Source organism: Geotrypetes seraphini, chromosome 12, assembly GCF_902459505.1.
Source record: "Geotrypetes seraphini chromosome 12, aGeoSer1.1, whole genome shotgun sequence".
Lineage (NCBI taxonomy): Eukaryota > Metazoa > Chordata > Amphibia > Gymnophiona > Dermophiidae > Geotrypetes > Geotrypetes seraphini.
Window position 1 is genome coordinate 23009966 of NC_047095.1, and position 19058 is coordinate 23029023.

The 19058-nt window shown below is 43.1% G+C and overlaps 1 protein-coding gene across 12 annotated transcripts in view; it reads left to right on the forward strand.

Annotated features, from left to right (window-relative positions):
* The window catches only part of EVI5 (ecotropic viral integration site 5), a 363365-nt gene that overhangs the window by 36482 nt on the left and 307825 nt on the right, over positions 1-19058 (forward strand). For 10 of the 12 annotated variants that reach the window (XR_004536596.1, XM_033916075.1, XM_033916078.1 and 7 more), the window contains exons 3-4: positions 8503-8692; positions 13779-14003. Coding sequence is in view for 11 of the 12 variants with exons in the window: in XM_033916075.1 (XP_033771966.1) it covers positions 8503-8692; positions 13779-14003 (415 nt within the window). In the remaining variant the exon portion in view is untranslated. Of the gene's footprint in view, positions 1-5072; positions 5180-8502; positions 8693-13778; positions 14004-19058 lie in introns of those variants that run through there. The other 2 variants (XM_033916080.1, XM_033916071.1) reach the window with 2 other exon arrangements.

Below are 19058 nucleotides of genomic sequence, written 5' to 3' on the forward strand. Positions count from 1 at the left end.
AAGGGCAGTCCAGCTTCGAAAGCCACCATTTTGAGATGGATCTTTATGGCTATTTCATCTGCTTTATATTGCAGCCGGAAAGAAGCCTCCTATTTCTGTCGTGGCTTATTCTATTCGAGGTGTTGCCTCCTCGTGGGCATAGTCATCAGCGATTTCTCTTGAGGAGATTTGCAGAGCTGCTAACTGGTCCTCCTTGCATACTTTTACCAAGTTTTTTACAGGATCGATGTGGCGGCCAAGCAGGATGCTGCTTTTGGTTCCTCTGTTTTGTCAGCAGGCTCATTAGTCCTACCCTAACTCTTCGGGATTGCTCCGTTACATCTCGCTTGTCCAGGAATAGAGCGGGATTGTACAAGAACAAAAGATTAGGTTCTTACCTTTGCTAATCTTCTTTCTTGTAAATCCACGCTTTATTCCTGGAACCCGCCCTGGGAGTTTCTGATTTGCTGCTTGTCTGCCTTAATAAGTACTGGTAAACTGGATTTATGGTTTCTTGACCATCCTTTCTAAGAGTACCATCTCAATATGTTATGCACTTTGTCTTTGGGGTCCCTAGCTGTAGCGCCCCCCCCCCCCTCTGTTAATGCAGATTGTCTTTCCTTATAGCACAGTTTATTTCAGGTTTATACTGGCAACATTCACAGTAAGGAATATATCCTGTGATGTTTCACAGCAGAGTAAAGGAGTGTTTTGCCATTGCCTTCTTCTGCGCAGTGTGCAGCTCCACTCTGCTGCCCAACATAGGGGTCCTCAGCATACAGCACCTGGTATTCCCAGGTGGTCTGCCATCCAGGTACTAGCCAGGCCCGACCCTACTTAGCTTCCGATAGTAAGAGCAGGCCTACTCATAACCTGTTTAAATTGTTAAAACTTTTCATGTTATGAGTAGATTAGACTTATTTGTCGGGGAGTTTCTCTGTATCCCTCCCTTTTTTCTATATCCTCTACAGGTGTGACTGTCTGCTTTTGCATGAACTGGAAACCTGAGTGCAGTCCTGAGGAGGATGACATAGTGGATAAAGGTGAACCAGATGATGTAGTGCATTTAAATTTTCAGATAGCTTTTGCCATTTTTAAGCATTGTCCACTTGAAAGTTAATGTTTAAATGGTACCAATTCTGCTGAAATGCAGCTTGAAGACAATTTTCACTGTGGATTGAGTTTCAGCCTATTGCCTATTTACTGCATGCAGCAAATTGTTATATCAACATAGAAATGAAAGGCTTATAGAAACAGAACTATCTAACTTATACCAACATAAATCAAATGATTTAAACCAGGGGTGCCCACACTTTTTGAGCTTGCGAGCTACTTTTAAAATGACCAAGTCAAAATGATCTACCAACAATAAAATTGAAAAAAAACACAAAGCACACTGTACGCATAGAAAATGTTAATTATCATTCCTATTCCAGGATTTTTCAAAGAGGTCAAAGCAGATGACTCTATGCACTATCAGTAGCAACCATACAAAAATAGACAAATATACCCCCCTCCCTTTTTACTAAACCACAATAGCAGTTTTTAGCGCAGGGAGCTGTGCTGAATGCCCAGCGTTGCTCTCGACGCTCATAGGCTCCCTGCGCTAAAAACCTCTATTGCAGTTTAGTAAAAGGGGACCTTAGTGTAAAATATAGACAGCAGATATAAATTCAGACAAATTTTGATCACTAAATTTAAAATAAAATAATTTTTCCTACCTTGTCTGGTGATTTCATGAGTCTCTGGTTGCACTTTCTTCTTCTGATTGTGCATCCAATCTTTCTTCCCTTTTAGCCTGTATGCTTCCTCTCCTCCAGACCTCATTCCCTCCCCCAACTTTTCCTTCCTCTCTCCCTGCCCTTTCTTTCTCTCTGCCTCCCTTTCTTTTTTTTCTGTTTCTCTTCTTTCCTTCTGTCTCCCTGCCTGCCCTTTTTCTTTCTTTCTCCCTGCCCTCCCCCAAGCCACTGCCACTGCCATCGGGGACCAGGACCCAACCACCACCAATAACAGGCCTGAAAGCCGACGACGCCCCAAGCTCTCCCTGCTTCAGCCGACCAGCTTCGCGATCGACCTATTGGGGGAAATGCTGCCGGGTCCTGCCTTCACGGAAACAGAAAGTAGGCAGGACCTGGCAGCAAGAAGAGGAAATGCTTCACTAACCTGTCTCCCGCCTTAGCCCATAGCGAACGCTTGCTTCAGGGCTCTCAACATGTGCGTGCCGGCTTCCCTTCTCCCCCCCCCCCCGGACATAACTTCCGGTTTCGGAGGGAAGAGAAGAGAAGCCGGCACGCACACGTTAGAGCCCGGAGCATAAGTTCGCTACAGGCTGAAATCTCCAAGCCGGGTTTTTTTTTAATGTTCAGCAGCGGCGGCAGCAGCAGATGACAGCTGGGTGGACCGCCCAGCTAAAAGGCCCTAGGGAGAACACAGAGGAAGATCAGGACGGCAACACGAGTCTATCACGGAGCCCGGGATGGGCTCCGCGATCGACTCACGTTGCCTTCCTGAACTACTGGTCGATTGCGATCGACGTATTGGGCACCCCTGATTTAAACCAATTACAGAAACTACCAATAAGCTTAAGTTTATAACTGCTAATTCCTTTTTAGTATTTATTGTTCATCTTACTTGGGTTATATTTATGATCCATACATTTTAATCAACTTCCTTTCCTGTGAGATCACACACACTCTTCTTTCTTTTGATCAGGTGTAAATTTATGTTAGAGAATATGTATATTACAAGGGCTCATTATATAACTCTACTTTATAAAGGCATGGGCATGTTACCTTTTATAAAATAGGCACCTTTATGGACATAACATTATATTAAGTTGCAGCTCCATTTATGTTCTACATTTAGCTTTAAGGTTCAATGCAAATCACGATAAGATAATCCAGCTCAAGTTAGATATTTCTACAGGAGTTCAAGCCCAAATTTCAGCCTGTCTGTCAAGACATTGGCGCTTGGATGTCTCGCTGCCATCTCAAACAATATAGCTAAAACTAAACTTCTTATCTTTCCGCCTAAACTCACCTTCCCCATCTCGCCGTTCTCTATTTCTGTGGATAATGCTATCCTCCTCCCTGTCTTGTCGGCGTGCAACCTTGGGGTGATCTTTGACTCCTCTCTCGCCTTTTCTGATCAGATTCAACAGACCGCCAAATCCTGTCATTTCCTCCTCTAAATCCATCCTCTTCACTCTGAACACATGACCAAAACCCTTATCCACGCTCTCATCACCTCGCGCTTAGACTACTGCAACGTACTTCTCTCGGGCTTCCCACGCACGCGTCTCTCGCCTCTTCAAAATTCCGTTCAAAATTCTACTGTGTGACTCATATTCCGTGAGAATCGCTATTCCCACATTACGCTTCTCCTCAAGTCACTTCATTGGCTGCCCGTCCATTTCCGAATACAGTTTAAACACCTCTTGCTGACTTACAAGTCCATTCGCTCTGAAGCCCCCTGATATCTCTCCTCGCTTATCTCCCCCTATGCTCCCCCCCCCGTGATCTCCGCTCATCAGGCAAGCCCCTCTTATCTGTCTCCTTCTCTTCCACTGCCAACTCCAGACTCTGTCCCTTCTTTCTTGTGCACCGTATGCCTGAATTAATATGTCATGCTCCATCCTTGGCAGTGTTCAAATCCAAGCTAAAGGCCCACTTTTTTGAAACTGCTTTCAACTCTTAACTCCCACTTGCTGCTGTCAGATACCTATACCCACTGTATCATTTCCTCTACCATAATCTCCCCAACCCTGTAATGTCCTGTCTAAATTAGATTGTAAGCTCTTCTGAGCAGGGACTGTCTATTGTATGTTAAAATGTACAGTGCTGCAACGCCTTTTCACTGCTATAGAAATAATAAATAGTAGTAGTAGTAGTAGATACTGGGAGCATAGACTGAAGTATACATAACCATCTATAGTCAAAAATTTAATAATTGAATACTGCTTAAATAGAAAAAGTTTTTAAGTGTTTCTTAAATATTTCACTGTTTGTTTCCAACCTAATTTCTGTTGGCATTTCAGATCTGTGCAGATTGCTAAGGGATCATTGGAGAATGGGATACATTTGTATTTGATAATATCAACAGATGGGAAATGAAGCTTTAACTGACCATTTGGACAAAGATTTTTCCCAGAGGAAGAAAATGACAGAATTAATGTGAATGGCAATGGTGCAAAACCATGAATAATAATGAATATTAACATACATAATTTAAACAGTATTCATGCTTCTATAGGAAGCTGATACAGTTGTCTCAACAAGAGTTTCTCTTTCCCATTTGTTTGCCTATCAGATCAATCTAGCTGCAGTATAACTTTTCAGATTAGGTGTCTTATTAGGAAATTACCCACTGCATACCCAAATGACAGAATAAATAACATTTCTTTCTGCTTATTTCCTCTTCTAAACCTTTTTTCCTTGTTGAAAATTAAAGGTTATAGTAAGTATTGGCAGGCAATACAAACTTTTTAAAGTAAATAACATGTTTTGCACATCTCAGTTGACAGCTAAAAATAAATGCATAAGGAAGTAGGACAGTAGCATTGTCATAGTGATGGAGCTTAGATGTTCTGCAAGAGATCTCCCTTTCTTTCCTATACTGGGCTCCTGCTCTAGGGGCTAACATTGCAGTGAAGATAACATATGCTACTGGATAAGCAGAAAGGCCATTGAGGTGGCTAGAGCTTATGCAAGAGATAAAACACTTGTGCATAAAGTTACTGAAAAAAAAATCCTTTTAGCCCCTTTGCTCAGAAAACTGGCCTAGTGAATAGCTTCTGGGCTGCCTTTGGATGTGGCTGCGGAACTAGTAATCTGACGGGAGCTGTCATTATGTGCAGGTGTGCTGCCTCATTTGGGTCACATCAAAAAAGAGATGGCAGTATCAGGAGACCATGAGAAATGGGAAGAAAGGCACAACAAACTGTTTTTATTGTAGCAAAGGAAACATGTTTGTATAAAAGGACTTTTTTTTTTTTTTTTAAACTAATTTTGATTCACCCTTCAAGCACTTAAGAATGGTTCAGTCCAGACCAATGTACCAACAGAGTTGTTTGAGAATAGTAAATCATTGTTAGTGGTAAAGCTAGAAATGAAGCAAAGTGCACATATGTTTGTCACCCTATAGTGGCCAGTTTTTAAGGAAAGAAAGTTGATCAAAATGTATGGATCATGAATATAACCAGGTAAGATGTTCATACTATAGAGTAGAGGAATATGCATTTAAAACTTAAGCTTACTGGTAATTTGTTGTTGTTTTTTTTGTAATTACAATAGTTTAAATCATTTGTTTTATAAGTTGGTATAAGTTAGAAACTTCTGTTTTCTGTAAGCCTTTCATGTATGTGTTGATATAACAATTTTCTGCATGTAATGAGGAGTGGCTTTTAAATGCAAGAGAATGAAACTCAATCCATAATGAAATTTGTCTTTGTGCTGCATTCCAGCAGAGCTGACTTGAAAGTTAATGTTTAAATGGTTCTTCACAAGTGTATCATGCTTAAATATGACACAGTACAGAATAATAGAGAAAATTACTCATCTGAGAAGTTATTTTATCCATAATAAAGAGCATAAGAACATAAGAAATGCCTCTGCTGGGTCAGACCCTAGGTCCATCGTGCCCAGCAGTCTGCTCACGCGGTGGCCCAGCAGGTCCAGGACCTGTGCAGTAATCTATCTATACCCCTCTATCCTCTTTTCCAGTAGGAATTTGTCTAATCCTTTCTTGAACCCCAGTACCGTACTCTGCCCAATCACGTCCTCTGGAAGCGCATTCCAGGTGTCCACCACACGTTGGGTAAAAAAGAACTTCCTAGTATTTGTTTTGAATCTGTCTCCTATCAACTTTTCCGAGTGCCCTCTTGTTCTTTTATTATTCGAAAGTTTGAAGAATCTGTCCCTCTCTACTCTCTCTATGCCCTTCATGATCTTATAAGTCTCTATCATATCCCCTCTAAGTCTCCTCTTCTCCAGGGAAAAGAGACCCAGCTTCTCCAATCTCTCAGCATATGACAGGTTTTCCATCCCTTTTATCAGACGCGTCGCTCTCCTCTGAACCCTCTCGACTAACGCCATATCCTTCTTAAGGTACGGCGACCAATATTGGACGCAGTACTCCAAATGCGGGCGCACCATTGCCCGATACAACGGCAGGATAACCTCTTTCGTTCTGGCTGTAATACCCTTTTTGATTATACCAAGCATTCTATTCGCTCTCTTAGCGGCCGCTGCACACTGTGCCGTCGGCTTCATTGTCATGTCCACCAATACCCCCAAGTCCCTTTCCTGGGTACTCTTATTCAATAATATCCCTCCCATTGTATAGTTGTACCTCGAGTTTTTGCTCCCCACATGTAATACCTTACATTTCTCAACGTTGAACTTCATCTGCCATCTCGTCGCCCAATCTTCTAGTTTGTTCAAGTCCCTTTGCAATTCTTCACATTCCTCTGTAGTCCGAGCTCCATTAAATAGTTTAGTGTCGTCCGCAAATTTTATTATCTCGCACTTCGTCCCTGTTTCTAGATCATTTATGAAGATATTAAATAGTAGCGGCCCGAGCACCGAGCCCTGCGGGACACCACTCGTGACCCTCCTCCAGTCGGAGTAGTGGCCCTTCACTCCTACCCTTTGTTTTCTACCCTCCAACCAGTTTCTGATCCATCTACGTACGTCTCCTTCCACCCCATGGTTCTTTAGTTTCCGGAGTAGGCGTTCATGGGGCACCTTGTCAAAGGCTTTTTGGAAATCTAGATATATGATGTCAATGGGGTCTCCTTTGTCCATCTGTTTGTTAATCCCTTCAAAGAAGTGCAATAAGTTTGTTTGGCACGATCGTCCCTTGCAGAAACCATGCTGGCTGACTATCAGAAGTTCGTGCTTTTCAAAATGTTGATCAATGCTTTCTTTGATCAGTGCTTCTGCCATTTTCCCAGGAACTGAAGTCAGGCTCACTGGCCTGTAGTTTCCCGGATCACCTCTTGATCCCTTTTTAAAGATGGGCGTAACGTTGGCTATCTTCCAATCCTCCGGGATCTCGCCTGTTTTCAGGGATAAGTTGCAAATTTGCTGCAGTAGTTCCGCTATCTCCTCCTTTAATTCCTTCCGAACCCTTGGATGTATGCCATCCGGACCCGGGGATTTGTCAGTTTTTAGTTTTTCTATCTGCCTGCGAACGTCCTCAATGCTCACTTCTATGAATGTTAATTTTTCTGCTTGACTTCCATTGAAGAATTGCTCAGGTTCCGGCATGTTGGACGTGTTTTCGTTAGTAAATACAGACGAGAAGAACACGTTAAGCCTTTCTGCCACTACCTTCTCCTCCTTCACCACTCCCTTCCTGTCTCCGTCGTCTAGCGGTCCCACTTCCTCTCTAGCTGGCTGCTTCCCTTTAACATATCTGAAGAACGGTTTGAAATTTTTTGCTTCCCTGGCTAGCCTTTCTTCATACTCTCTTTTAGCTTTCCGAACCTCACGGTGACATTCTTTTTGATACTTCTTGTGCTCTTTCCAGTTCCCCTCAGATTTGTCCTTTTTCCATTTCTTGAATGAATTTTTCTTATTGCCTATCGCTTCCTTCACTGTTTTGGTTATCCACGCCGGGTCTTTTGTTCGATTCTTTTTGCACCCCTTCCTGAATCTGGGGATATACAGATTTTGCACCTCTTTCACCATGTCCCTGAAGAAGGACCAGGCATGATTTACCGTTAGCCATGTTTTGGAAGTGTTCCTAAGTTTCTTCCTTACCAATTCCCTCATTGCTTCGTAGTTTCCTTTCTTGAAGTTAAAGGTTGTCGTTATGGATCTCTTGCCTTTTGATACTCCTACCTCAACCTTGAACTTGCACATCTCAGCACATCGAAAGAATCCTGATGTTTTGACTGTTCAGTCTATTTCAGAGCAGCAAATTGTGTTTGTGGTTAATTGGGCAGGGGGAGGTAGAAAGGAGATGATGGATAAAGGATAGCCTTTTCCTGGTGTGTGCTACCTCTTGTATATTAGATAAAGTAACTGCAAGAATTTTGAATTCTTGCATAGTTCTATGTGTGTTGTTGGGTTTTGCTTTACAGTACTGCTAAGTAGTTCAACACAGACACATTCTGAATCAACTTTTAAGCTTTTAAGAGTTATGATGTTTTGCAAAAGAAACTGCAGTGACTGCTCATTGAGAACATATGCCACACTTCATCCTTTTGAAAATAGATTCCTCTTATGAGAGCTAGATATGCATTTTTTCTGTTTTCAGTTTGTATTGTGCAAGGGTTTAGCATGTTGGTCAATTTCACTTAGTTCTGCAAACATTCATACAAATAATGAACTTTGATATCTGGATTTTTCATTAGCTCTCAATAGATCAAACCAAATACAAGTGGATTTTGGTTTGGATATCTTGGGTTTTAGCCGTTAGATTCTGTGCTTGTTTAGATGAACAATGAGAAATCCAGTTGTAACAGTAATTCTGCTGCACTGTTTTGCAAAACCTTTTGTTCTTTGTTACATATTACAGGTTATTAGAGACAGACAGCAAGTCTTTACGATCAGTAAATGGCTCAAGAAGAAATAGTGGGTCTTCTCTTGTATCCAGTTCTTCAGCATCTAGCAATCTCAGCCATCTAGAAGAAGACACCTGGATTTTATGGGGAAGAATTATAAATGAGTGGGAGGATGTACGTAAAAAGAAAGAAAAACAAGTTAAGGTATTTTACAGTGCCAAACAAAGAACTAGTAGCTGTATTCATCTTGGAGAAAATTATTATTATTTTTTTTTGCAAGCTATCATTTATTAATGCAGTATTAGAATTGGACTAAGAAAATGAATTTCAACAGGTTGGTCCTGTTAAGCATCTGAATCGAAGATCTGTACATATAATGTCATTGACACTGCAGACAAATTGACTGAAGGAAGCAGAAGTAATATCTATGTAAGATAGAATCTTTTGTGAATATCAGGTTTACTCCAATTAGAAACATAGAAAATGACCACAAATAAAGATCATATGGCTTAGCCAGTCTATCCATCCATTTTAACTGCCAATCTTTACTATCTCTTCCTCTCCTTTGCAGATGCTCTGTACTTGTCCCATGCTTTCTTGAATTCATATGCAGTCCTTATCTCTACCACATCCACAAGAAAGGCCGTTCCATGCATTTTATCATCCTTTCTATAAAATGTAGCCACCCTCTGGATCCATTCCATTCTGTTTGTCTTTTTGAAGGTGCAGTCTCCAGAATTGTACACAATACTCTAAATGAGATCTCATTAGAGACTTAAACAGAGGCTCTGTTTCCTCCTTTTTCCTGCTGGCCAATTTATTGCATATGCACCCAAGCATCATTCTGACTTTTGTTGTCACCTTTTTACTTGTTTGGCTATTTTAAAATAATCGAGTACAAACACATTCAATCCTGCTCTTCTTTCACACATAGAAGTATTCGCCCCCTATACTGTAGTGCTTCCTGAGGTTTTTGCAGCACAAATATGACTACATTTTTTTAGCATTAAATCTTAACTGCCAAATTCTAGACCGTTTGTGTCAGGCTTTGCTTGATCTTTTCTAGTGTTATCCACACAGTCCAGGGTGTTATCCACTCCGGATGTTAAGAAAACTGTCAGCAACTGGGATAAAGCTACGCCCTGATGAGAACTGAACTATTGACCTCTTGTTTATAGGACCAGTTCTCTGATCAATGAGATTCATGCAGCCCTCAACCCCTGATCCTGTTCTGGGGAAGTAGGGAGATGGGTTTAGGTGGGAAGATGAGCAGCTCCGTTTTAGCCATATTCAGTTTTAGGTGGCGGTGAGACATCTAGGTGGCAGTGTCGGACAGGGAGGCTGAGACTCGGGCCTGCATTTCAATACAGATGTCTGGTGCGGAGAAGTAGGTCTGGAAGCCATGGGAGGAGATCATCACTCCAAGTGAGCAGGTGTAGATTGAGAAAAGGAGTGGTTCCAGGACAGAGCCTTGAGATACACCAATTGATAGAGGGATGGCTGTGGATGAAGAACCACCATTGCATACACTGAAGGTGCAATGGGAGAGATAGGAAGAAAACCAGGAGACAGCAGAACCCTGGAATCCCAGGAAGGACAGCATATCAAGTAGGTGGGGATCAACAGTATCAAAGGTGGAAGATAGATTGAGTATTATGAGGATAGAGTAGAAGCCTTTGGATCTGGCCAGGAACAGGTCTTCGGAAACTTTAGTAAGGGCCGTTTCCGTGAAATGCAGCAGGCGAAACCCTGAGTGAAGCGAATCAAGAATAGCTTGGGATGAGAGGAAGTCCAAGCAACGGTGGTGAACAGCACATTCAAGTAACTTGGATAAGAAGGGGAGGAGGGAGATGGGGCAATAGTTGGAGGGGCACATGGGGATCAGTGAGGATTTTTTGAGGAGGGGTGTGACAACGGCATGTTGGAAAGCATCGGGGACTGTTGCAGTGGAGAGTGATAGGTTGAGGATGTGACAGATGGAAGGGATGACAGTGGGAGAGAGTGCTGAGTAAGTGAGTGAGAATTGGATCGGAGGAGTAGATAATGGGTTTGGAGGATTTCCTCCTTGGTGATTTCAGAGAAGGAGAAGAGGGTGGCAGGTGTTGAGGGGAGGTTAGCAGAAGGGACAAATGGATGGGGAGGGGAGACAGCCTGGTTGAGAACTCAAGGTGAATCTTCTGGATCTTATTGTAGAAGAACTCTGCCATAGTCTGAGGAGAAATTGAAGGGAGGGGGGATAAGAGGTGAGGGTGCTTTGAGTAGGGAGTTTAGTGTGGTAAAGATATGGTGAGGTTTGGAGCTAAGAGAGGTGGTTAAGTGGTTATGGTATTCTTATTTGGCAAGCAAGAGAGCAGACGAATGATGTCAGCATGAATTTGAAGTGTATGAAGTCAGTGTGTTCTTGGGATTTAAGCAAGAGATGTTCGGCGGAGCAGGCACAGAAGTGCAGGTAGTGGATGTAGGGGATCAGTCAGGATTGAGGTTTACCACACCTAACAGGCTGTGAAATTGGAGCAGCGAGGGTATCTAAAGCAGAGGAGAGAATGGTATTATAGAAGAGGACAGCTTCGTTGACAGTCTTATGTGATATAATAGTTGAAGGGAGGAGCTGAATTTGATCTCCCTGCTACTGACTATTTTGCTTACATGCAAATCCATCATTATATCTCTTCCTTACCTTCTAGCTCCTTGACGGCCGCTTGTCATGAGACTTTGTCCACGGCCTTTACCCTTGGTTCTCAACAATCGGTCCCTCTCAAGTTTCATCACCGCCACTTGAAGGATGAATGCCCTTTGTTTGACCATTCTAAGCTGCGAGATGCTTGGTCCGGTGATCTTGCTGTTGATTTGCCTTCTGATGTCCTTCTTCAGGCTGTCCGGCGACTGCCTGCATTTCGTAAATACACTACCTTTTGGGAGCAACATTTTAAATTGATTTTTCGTTTATATGTTTCTCCTAGAAGGGCTTATTTGGCTCACTTCCGTCCCCATGCAGCCTGTCTTCGCTGTCAGGCTCCGGAAGCCAGCTTGGGCCACATGTTTTGGACTTGTCCTCAGATACAACTTTTTTGGACTGCTGTATTTGCTTTTGTGGAGTCTATTTGGCATGTTACGGTTCGCAGTTCCCCTTTGCTTTTATTTGGGACTGTTCCTCACTACTTTCCACGTTTCAAGGGAGTTGCAGCTTTCCTCAAGTGGTCTATCCTGATTGCCTTGAAATGCATCCTGCTGAAATGGCTTGAAGCTGAGGCACCGGACTATTCCCTTTGGAGGAGCCGCATGATCGCTCTTTTGATGTGGGAGCGACGGGATGTGACTGACTTGGCTTCTCGACATGGTCGTCTTTTCCAGACCACTTGGGAACCTTTCTGGAATACTTTGACCCCTCTGGCTCGTAGCCGGATACTTAATTGATGCTTTGTCTGTACTTCCCTTTTGTGCCTTTTTTGTATAGTTTGTTATTCAATTCTTTGTTACTTTGTGTTTCGAAGGAGGACCCAGGGGTGGGTATGGTGGGGAGGGGGGTTTGGGGGGTGGTTCTTTTGGGGACTGTTTCAAAAAACAAAATTTTTGAGCTGTTTCTGTAATTTGTGTTACTATGTTGTGTTCTTGCTTGCTCAATAAAATATATTTGACCATAGTTGAAGGGAGGGATGAAAGCGGTGGATAGGGCTGAAAGTTCCTGAATGTATTGGTGGCGATTGGCCGAGTCTGTGAGGTGGCGTGATGAGTTGTGAATGTTAGCAGATGATGGTCAGAGAGGGGAAGGGTGGTATTGCAGAATTTAGTCTTCAAACAGTTGGAGTAAAGGATTAGGTCCAGGTAGCATCCATTTTGGTGTGTAGGGGTGGACAGCTGGAGATTGAATGAGGATGTTAGATCAAGGAATCCGGGAAGCTTAGGAGTTGGAGAGGTTGTCGGCATGGATGTCTTCTGATAACTCACTTGCCAGGGTTTCCTGCTCATTTGTCGTTTTCTTCTTTCTTCATGCTAATCATCCATGTTCCATCTCTGTCCTCTCCTTCCATTTCCTGGAGGTCTGGCATCTTTCCTTTTTTTTCGTCTCCATCTCTGCAGCTGCAGTGATGGACCCCACCATCCCCAGATCCACCATCTCTCCTTTTCTCAACTACCCTTTCATCCAGCATCTCTCCCTCCTTCCCCACCACCCCAGGGTCCACCATCTCTCCCTTTCTCTTCCTAACTACCCTCCTACCCACTATCTCTACCCCCTTCCACACCATCCCTTGTGTCTAACTTCTCTCCCTTTCTGTTCCTTCCCTCCCTCCATCCCATTGTCCACCATCTCTCTCCCTCTCCTCTGTTTTTAGACCCATTATTTATTCCCTCCCCCCCAATCCAGTATATGCACGTCTCTTTGAATTCCCCCTTCCCGCCCTCCCTTCGTGTACTTCTACACCAGGACCCCCCCCCCCCTGCCGAAGGCCTGGTCTCCCCCGAAGGCCTGCATGTTCTCCCTCTGAAGGCCTGGTGTTCCCCCCCTGAAAGCCTGCTCCTGGTGTCCCCTACCCTGAAGGCCTGGTCCCTCCCCTGGCCTCCTGGTCTTACATTTAGCTAATACGGCAGCTTGTAGAGAGGATCGTCAGTGCTGTGCAGGCTGCCATTGTCCTCAGGAGCACATTCTCTCTGCCGCGGTCCCACCCCTCCTTTGACATCATGGGCAGGATCACGGCAGATTGAACGTGCTCTTGAAGATGACGGCAGCCTGCACAGCACTGGCGATCCTCTCTGTAGGCTGCTGTAATTACTGGTAAGAGCGGGAGGCTGGGGAGGGGCTGCAGCACTTCCCAACTGACCCTCCCCCCTCGCCCCCTAAAGCAGGAGCGGCAGCGGCAGTGGACAGCCAGCAAGAGGCAGCGCTGCCGCTCCTGCTTTAGGGGGCGAGGAGGGAGGGTTGGTAACTGAATCGGTGAGGCCAATTTTTGTTAAGAACGAATCGATTTGAATTGGTGAATCGATTGGAATCGGAAATCGGGCAGCACTACTGTATACCTCTCTGGTAATAATTGTTGCATCAGCAGCACACTCGGCTCTTGGAGCCTGAGCTTAGAATCGGACACTGAATGCTGAATAACTGATCAAGACTGGAAATTGAAAAAGAAAATTTATTGAATAATGTAAACATTTGAATCCATGTCAAATGTCCTCCCAAAGCCACGCCCTATCAGTGTTTCTTTTTCTTGGTTTTGTTCAGTTGTTTCATTTGTAATTAAAAAAACTATGCAATATGGTGTTTCTCTGCTAATTTTGTTCTCTGCTTGTCCTTCAGGAGCTTGTTCGAAAAGGGATACCTCATCATTTTAGAGCAATAGTTTGGCAACTTTTATGCAATGCTCAAAACATGCCAATAAAGGACCAGTATTCAGAACTTTTGAAAATGACCTCACCTTGTGAAAAACTGATCAGACGGGACATTGCTAGAACGTACCCTGAACATGACTTTTTTAAAGAAAAAGACAGCCTTGGTCAAGAGGTTTTATTCAATGTAATGAAAGTAAGTTAATGAGAACTTTATGTGAATGCATTTTATAATAAGCTTTTGAACTGCAGCATACTTAAACGGGGGAGTGCGCCTTGAAACAGCCTTTCCGATGCGAATACAGATAAGTTACTTTATGAGCTATATTGTTACATTGTATGAATTACATGGTTATAAAGAAGGAAACTATTATCAAGCACTTTAGTTATTTCGTGAATATGGTTAAAAATACAGATAAAAAATATTCAGACTAGTGAAGAAGCATGGTGAATTTTCACTCTAACGACATGGTCCTATGAGTGTCACCTCTGAAGCCCTTATAAGTATCAAGTATCCTTCTTGATAACAATAATATTCTACCTTAATTGTGTTGAATGAGCAATTTCTTGAGTCTTAACTGGGTCTTGCAGAAAGCCACATGCTTTTTTCTCTGTTTCTCCCACTTAGTTGAGGAACACAACTAAATTCAAAGCATGTCTCGCGCTATGGTTGCAAACCACCCTCAGGGAAGGTCAGTTCCCTCTGGAACTTGGCGAAATCATAATCACTCCCATACTAAAAGACCCTAAAGGTCCAATAGACAACCCAACAAATTACAGACCAATCGCTTCTATCCCTCTATACGTCAAACTCATAGACGTATCTCGCTCAATATCTCGCCAATTACCTAGAAGACCACCACATTCTGCATCCAACTCAATCTGGATTCAGAGCTAATCACAGTACAGAAACACTACTGGTATCTTTACTAGATATAGCCCGACAGCACCTCAGCAAAGGAAACAAGTTACTAATCATCCAACTCGATCTTTCAGCCGCATTCGACTTAGTGGACCATACCATACTACTCCAGATACTAGATGCCATAGGAATATCAGGTAAAGTTCTCAACTGGTTCCAAGGATTCCTTAAAACAAGATCATACAGAGTCAAGTCAAAAGATCTTTTATCCGATCCTTGGACAAACCCCTGCGGAGTACCACAAGGATCCCCTCTATCGCCCATACTATTCAACCTCTTCATAGCTTCCTTAGGCACAGCCCTAGACGCCCTAAACATAACATCTTTCAGCTATGCGGATGACATAACCATCTTCCTCCCCTTCGACATCCAAAACCCCATCTCCAATGGACGCCTGATAACAACACTGGAAACCGTAGAAAAATGGATGAAGAACCATAAGCTGAAGCTGAATGCGGAGAAAACCAAATTCCTACTACTAGAGAAGGAACAAAAACCATCCCTAACAGAACTGGAAGTAAACGCAATCAAATATACAATACAGAGCACTCTCAAAATTCTGGGAATTCAATTAGACAGATGCTGCACAATGCAAACACAAATAAACAAAATCATACAAAAAGCATTCTTCACCATGCGAAACCTAAGAAAAATAAGAAAATTCTTTACCAAAGAACACTACAAGATCATTGTACAATCCCTCACACTTAGTTCCTTAGATTACTGCAATAGCCTCTACCTACCATGCCCAAACAACATGATAGTAACATAGTAACATAGTAACATAGTAGATGACGGCAGATAAAGACCCGAATGGTCCATCCAGTCTGCCCAACCTGATTCAATTTAAAATTTTTTTTTTTTTTTTCTTCTTAGCTATTTCTGGGCGAGAATCCAAAGCTTTACCCGGTACTGTGCTTGGGTTCCAACTGCCGAAATCTCTGTTAAGACTTACTCCAGCCCATCTACACCCTCCCAGCCATTGAAGCCCTCCCCTGCCCATCCTCCTCCAAACGGCCATACACAGACACAGACCGTACAAGTCTGCCCAGTAACTGGCCTAGTTCAATCTTTAATATTATTTTCTGATTCTAAATCTTCTGTGTTCATCCCACGCTTCTTTGAACTCAGTCACAGTTTTACTCTCCACCACCTCTCTCGGGAGCGCATTCCAGGCATCCACCACCCTCTCCGTAAAGTAGAATTTCCTAACATTGCCCCTGAATCTACCACCCCTCAACCTCAAATTATGTCCTCTGGTTTTACCATTTTCCTTTCTCTGGAAAAGATTTTGTTCTACGTTAATACCCTTTAAGTATTTGAACGTCTGAATCATATCTCCCCTGTCTCTCCTTTCCTCTAGGGTATACATATTCAGGGCTTCCAGTCTCTCCTCATATGTCTTCTGGTGCATGCCTCCTATCATTTTCGTCGCCCTCCTCTGGACCGCCTCAAGTCTTCTTACGTCTTTCGCCAGATACGGTCTCCAAAACTGAACACAATACTCCAAGTGGGGCCTCACCAATGACCTGTACAGGGGCATCAACACCTTCTTTCTTCTACTGACTACGCCTCTCTTTATACAGCCCAGAATCCTTCTGGCAGCAGCCACTGCCTTGTCACACTGTTTTTTCGCCTTTAGATCTTCGGACACTATCACCCCAAGGTCCCTCTCCCCGTCCGTGCATATCAGCTTCTCTCCTCCCAGCATATACGGTTCCTTCCTATTATTAATCCCCAAATACATTACTCTGCATTTCTTTGCATTGAATTTTAGTTGCCAGGCATTAGACCATTCCTCTAACTTTTGCAGATCCTTTTTCATATTTTCCACTCCCTCTTCGGTGTCTACTCTGTTACAAATCTTGGTATCATCTGCAAAAAGGCACACTTTTCCTTCTAACCCTTCAGCAATGTCACTTACATACATATTGAACAGGTTTGGCCCCAGCACCGAACCCTGAGGGACTCCACTACTCACCTTTCCTTCCTTCGAGCGACTTCCATTAACCACCACCCTCTGGCGTCTGTCCGACAGCCAGTTTCTGACCCAGTTCACCACTTTGGGTCCTAACTTCAGCCCTTCAAGTTTGTTCAACAGCCTCCTATGAGGAACTGTATCAAAGGCTTTGCTGAAATCCAAATAAATTACATCTAGCATATGTCCTTGATCCAGCTCTCTGGTCACCCAATCAAAAAATTCAATCAGGTTCGTTTGGCACGATTTACCTTTTGTAAAGCCATGTTGCCTCGGATCCTGTAACCCATTAGATTCAAGGAAATACACTATCCTTTCTTTCAGCAACACTTCCATTATTTTTCCAACAACTGAAGTGAGGCTCACCGGCCTGTAGTTTCCTGCTTCATCCCTGTGACCACTTTTATGAATAGGGACCACATCCGCTCTCCTCCAATCCCCAGACCGTTTAGAACACAGCCATCAGACTCATCTACTTTCTTAGCAAATTTGACCACATCACCCCCGCCTATGTAGACTCTCACTGGCTCCCGATAAAAGCAAGAACCCAATTCAAACTCTATTGCCTACTATTTAAAGTAACCCACGGTACCGCCCCCAGTTACCTAAACAACCGCCTTTACCACTACCGAGTACCCAGTTCAAGGAGAACTCAGAACCTATTCACCTTCCCCCCTCATAAAGATACCCGACGTAAGAAACTTTACGACAGCCTTCTAGCGACACAGGCAGCGAAAATTGACCCCACCATCACCAATCTGATGATCAATACAACAGACATCAAAGTATTTTGAAAAGAAATCAAAACATTCCTATTCAAAAAACGCGTCCTTACTTACCAAGCTCCTCCCTAATCGCACACACTCTCTCCCCCGTGAATAACACATCAGTCAACTCCTCGAACCTCACCAGCCAAAATATTAGATTCCCAAATAAGCATCACCCATCGCTATCCAACAATCCTATCCCTTCAAGTAAGGTAACTTTCTTCTGTTACCCAAATATATTGTTATTCTCCACTGTATCCTGTAATTACTGAATCTAGCTGAGTAATTCTATCGGAAAAACTCCAGATATCCTCTAATTTGTAATTCTCTACCACAATATGTAAACTACTTGTTTCGTTGTTATGTAATTCTCTCGGTAATGTCCAGATCTCTTCTAATTGTAATCGCCTAGAACCGCAAGGCACAGGCGGAATAGAAATCACTAATGTAATGTAATGTAACACAGAGCCCCCTAAGTTTTTATTTCTGTATGCAAACTGTGCAGAAGTGCTTCTTTTTCTTCTCAAGCCACGCAAACAAAAGCTCCAGATACAGATCATGACTCTCTTGGTGCTTCTGAACCCCACTGCTTGGCATTACCTTCAAGTGTTGGGGTCCATGGTGGCCTCCCTGGATGTTGTGCCATGTGCCAGGGCACATATGCGGTCTCTGCAGGAGTCCCTCTTGTTTCATTGGTCCCCTCAGTGTCATGCTCTTTCCTTGGATGGAACCAGCATGCTGCAGCCTGTGCTGGTGGCTTCATGCAGAAGCTTGAAGAAAGGGCATGCCTCTTTGAGTTACGGAGTGGATTACTCTCATGACCAGAGTGGAACATGTGCAAGCAGACTTTTTCAGTTGCCAAGTCCTGGACTTGGAAGAGTGTCTCTCTCTCAGAGAGCATTTTGTCTCATGCATTGTTGGGGCAGGCCAAAGGTAGAGTTGATGGCTTCAGCCAAGAACTCGAAAGTCAATCACTTCTTCAGTCACAGAACAAAGCCAGGAAGCTTAGGCTTAGATGCTTTGGTTCAGCCCTGGCCAACTCAGGATCTCCTTTACATCTTCCTGCCTTGGCCCATGGTGGATTGAGTCATTTGCAATAATAGGGACTCGATGACAAGGCGTTTTCTTGGTGATGGCGCCCCAGCTCTGGAATGGTATGCCACAACATCTAAGAAAGGAAGCTAATCTGACCCACTTTAGTAACCTGAAAAGTTTCTTATTTAAAGACGCTTTCAGCCTTTAATTTTGGGTTTGTTTTTTTATTAATCTAATATCTTTTTAATCTCTCCCGCTCATTTCTCCTTTCTTTTCTCTCTTTCTTTACCTTCTTTTTTTTCTTCTTCCTCTTTTAAACCTCTACCCTATTGTACATTCCTTACTGTTACTCTTTTGAACTTTAAAAAACTAAATTGTAGTTCCTCCCCCTCTACCCTTCTGTATTAGTTGGTTTGTATGTCGATTTGTTTACCCTATTTTATATTTAGTTCTGAAATTATAAATAGTATGTTTTATTCTTTTTTTGTGTGTTTTAATGACTTTTATTATTGTATTTCGCTTAGTAAAACAAAATAAGCGATTATATCA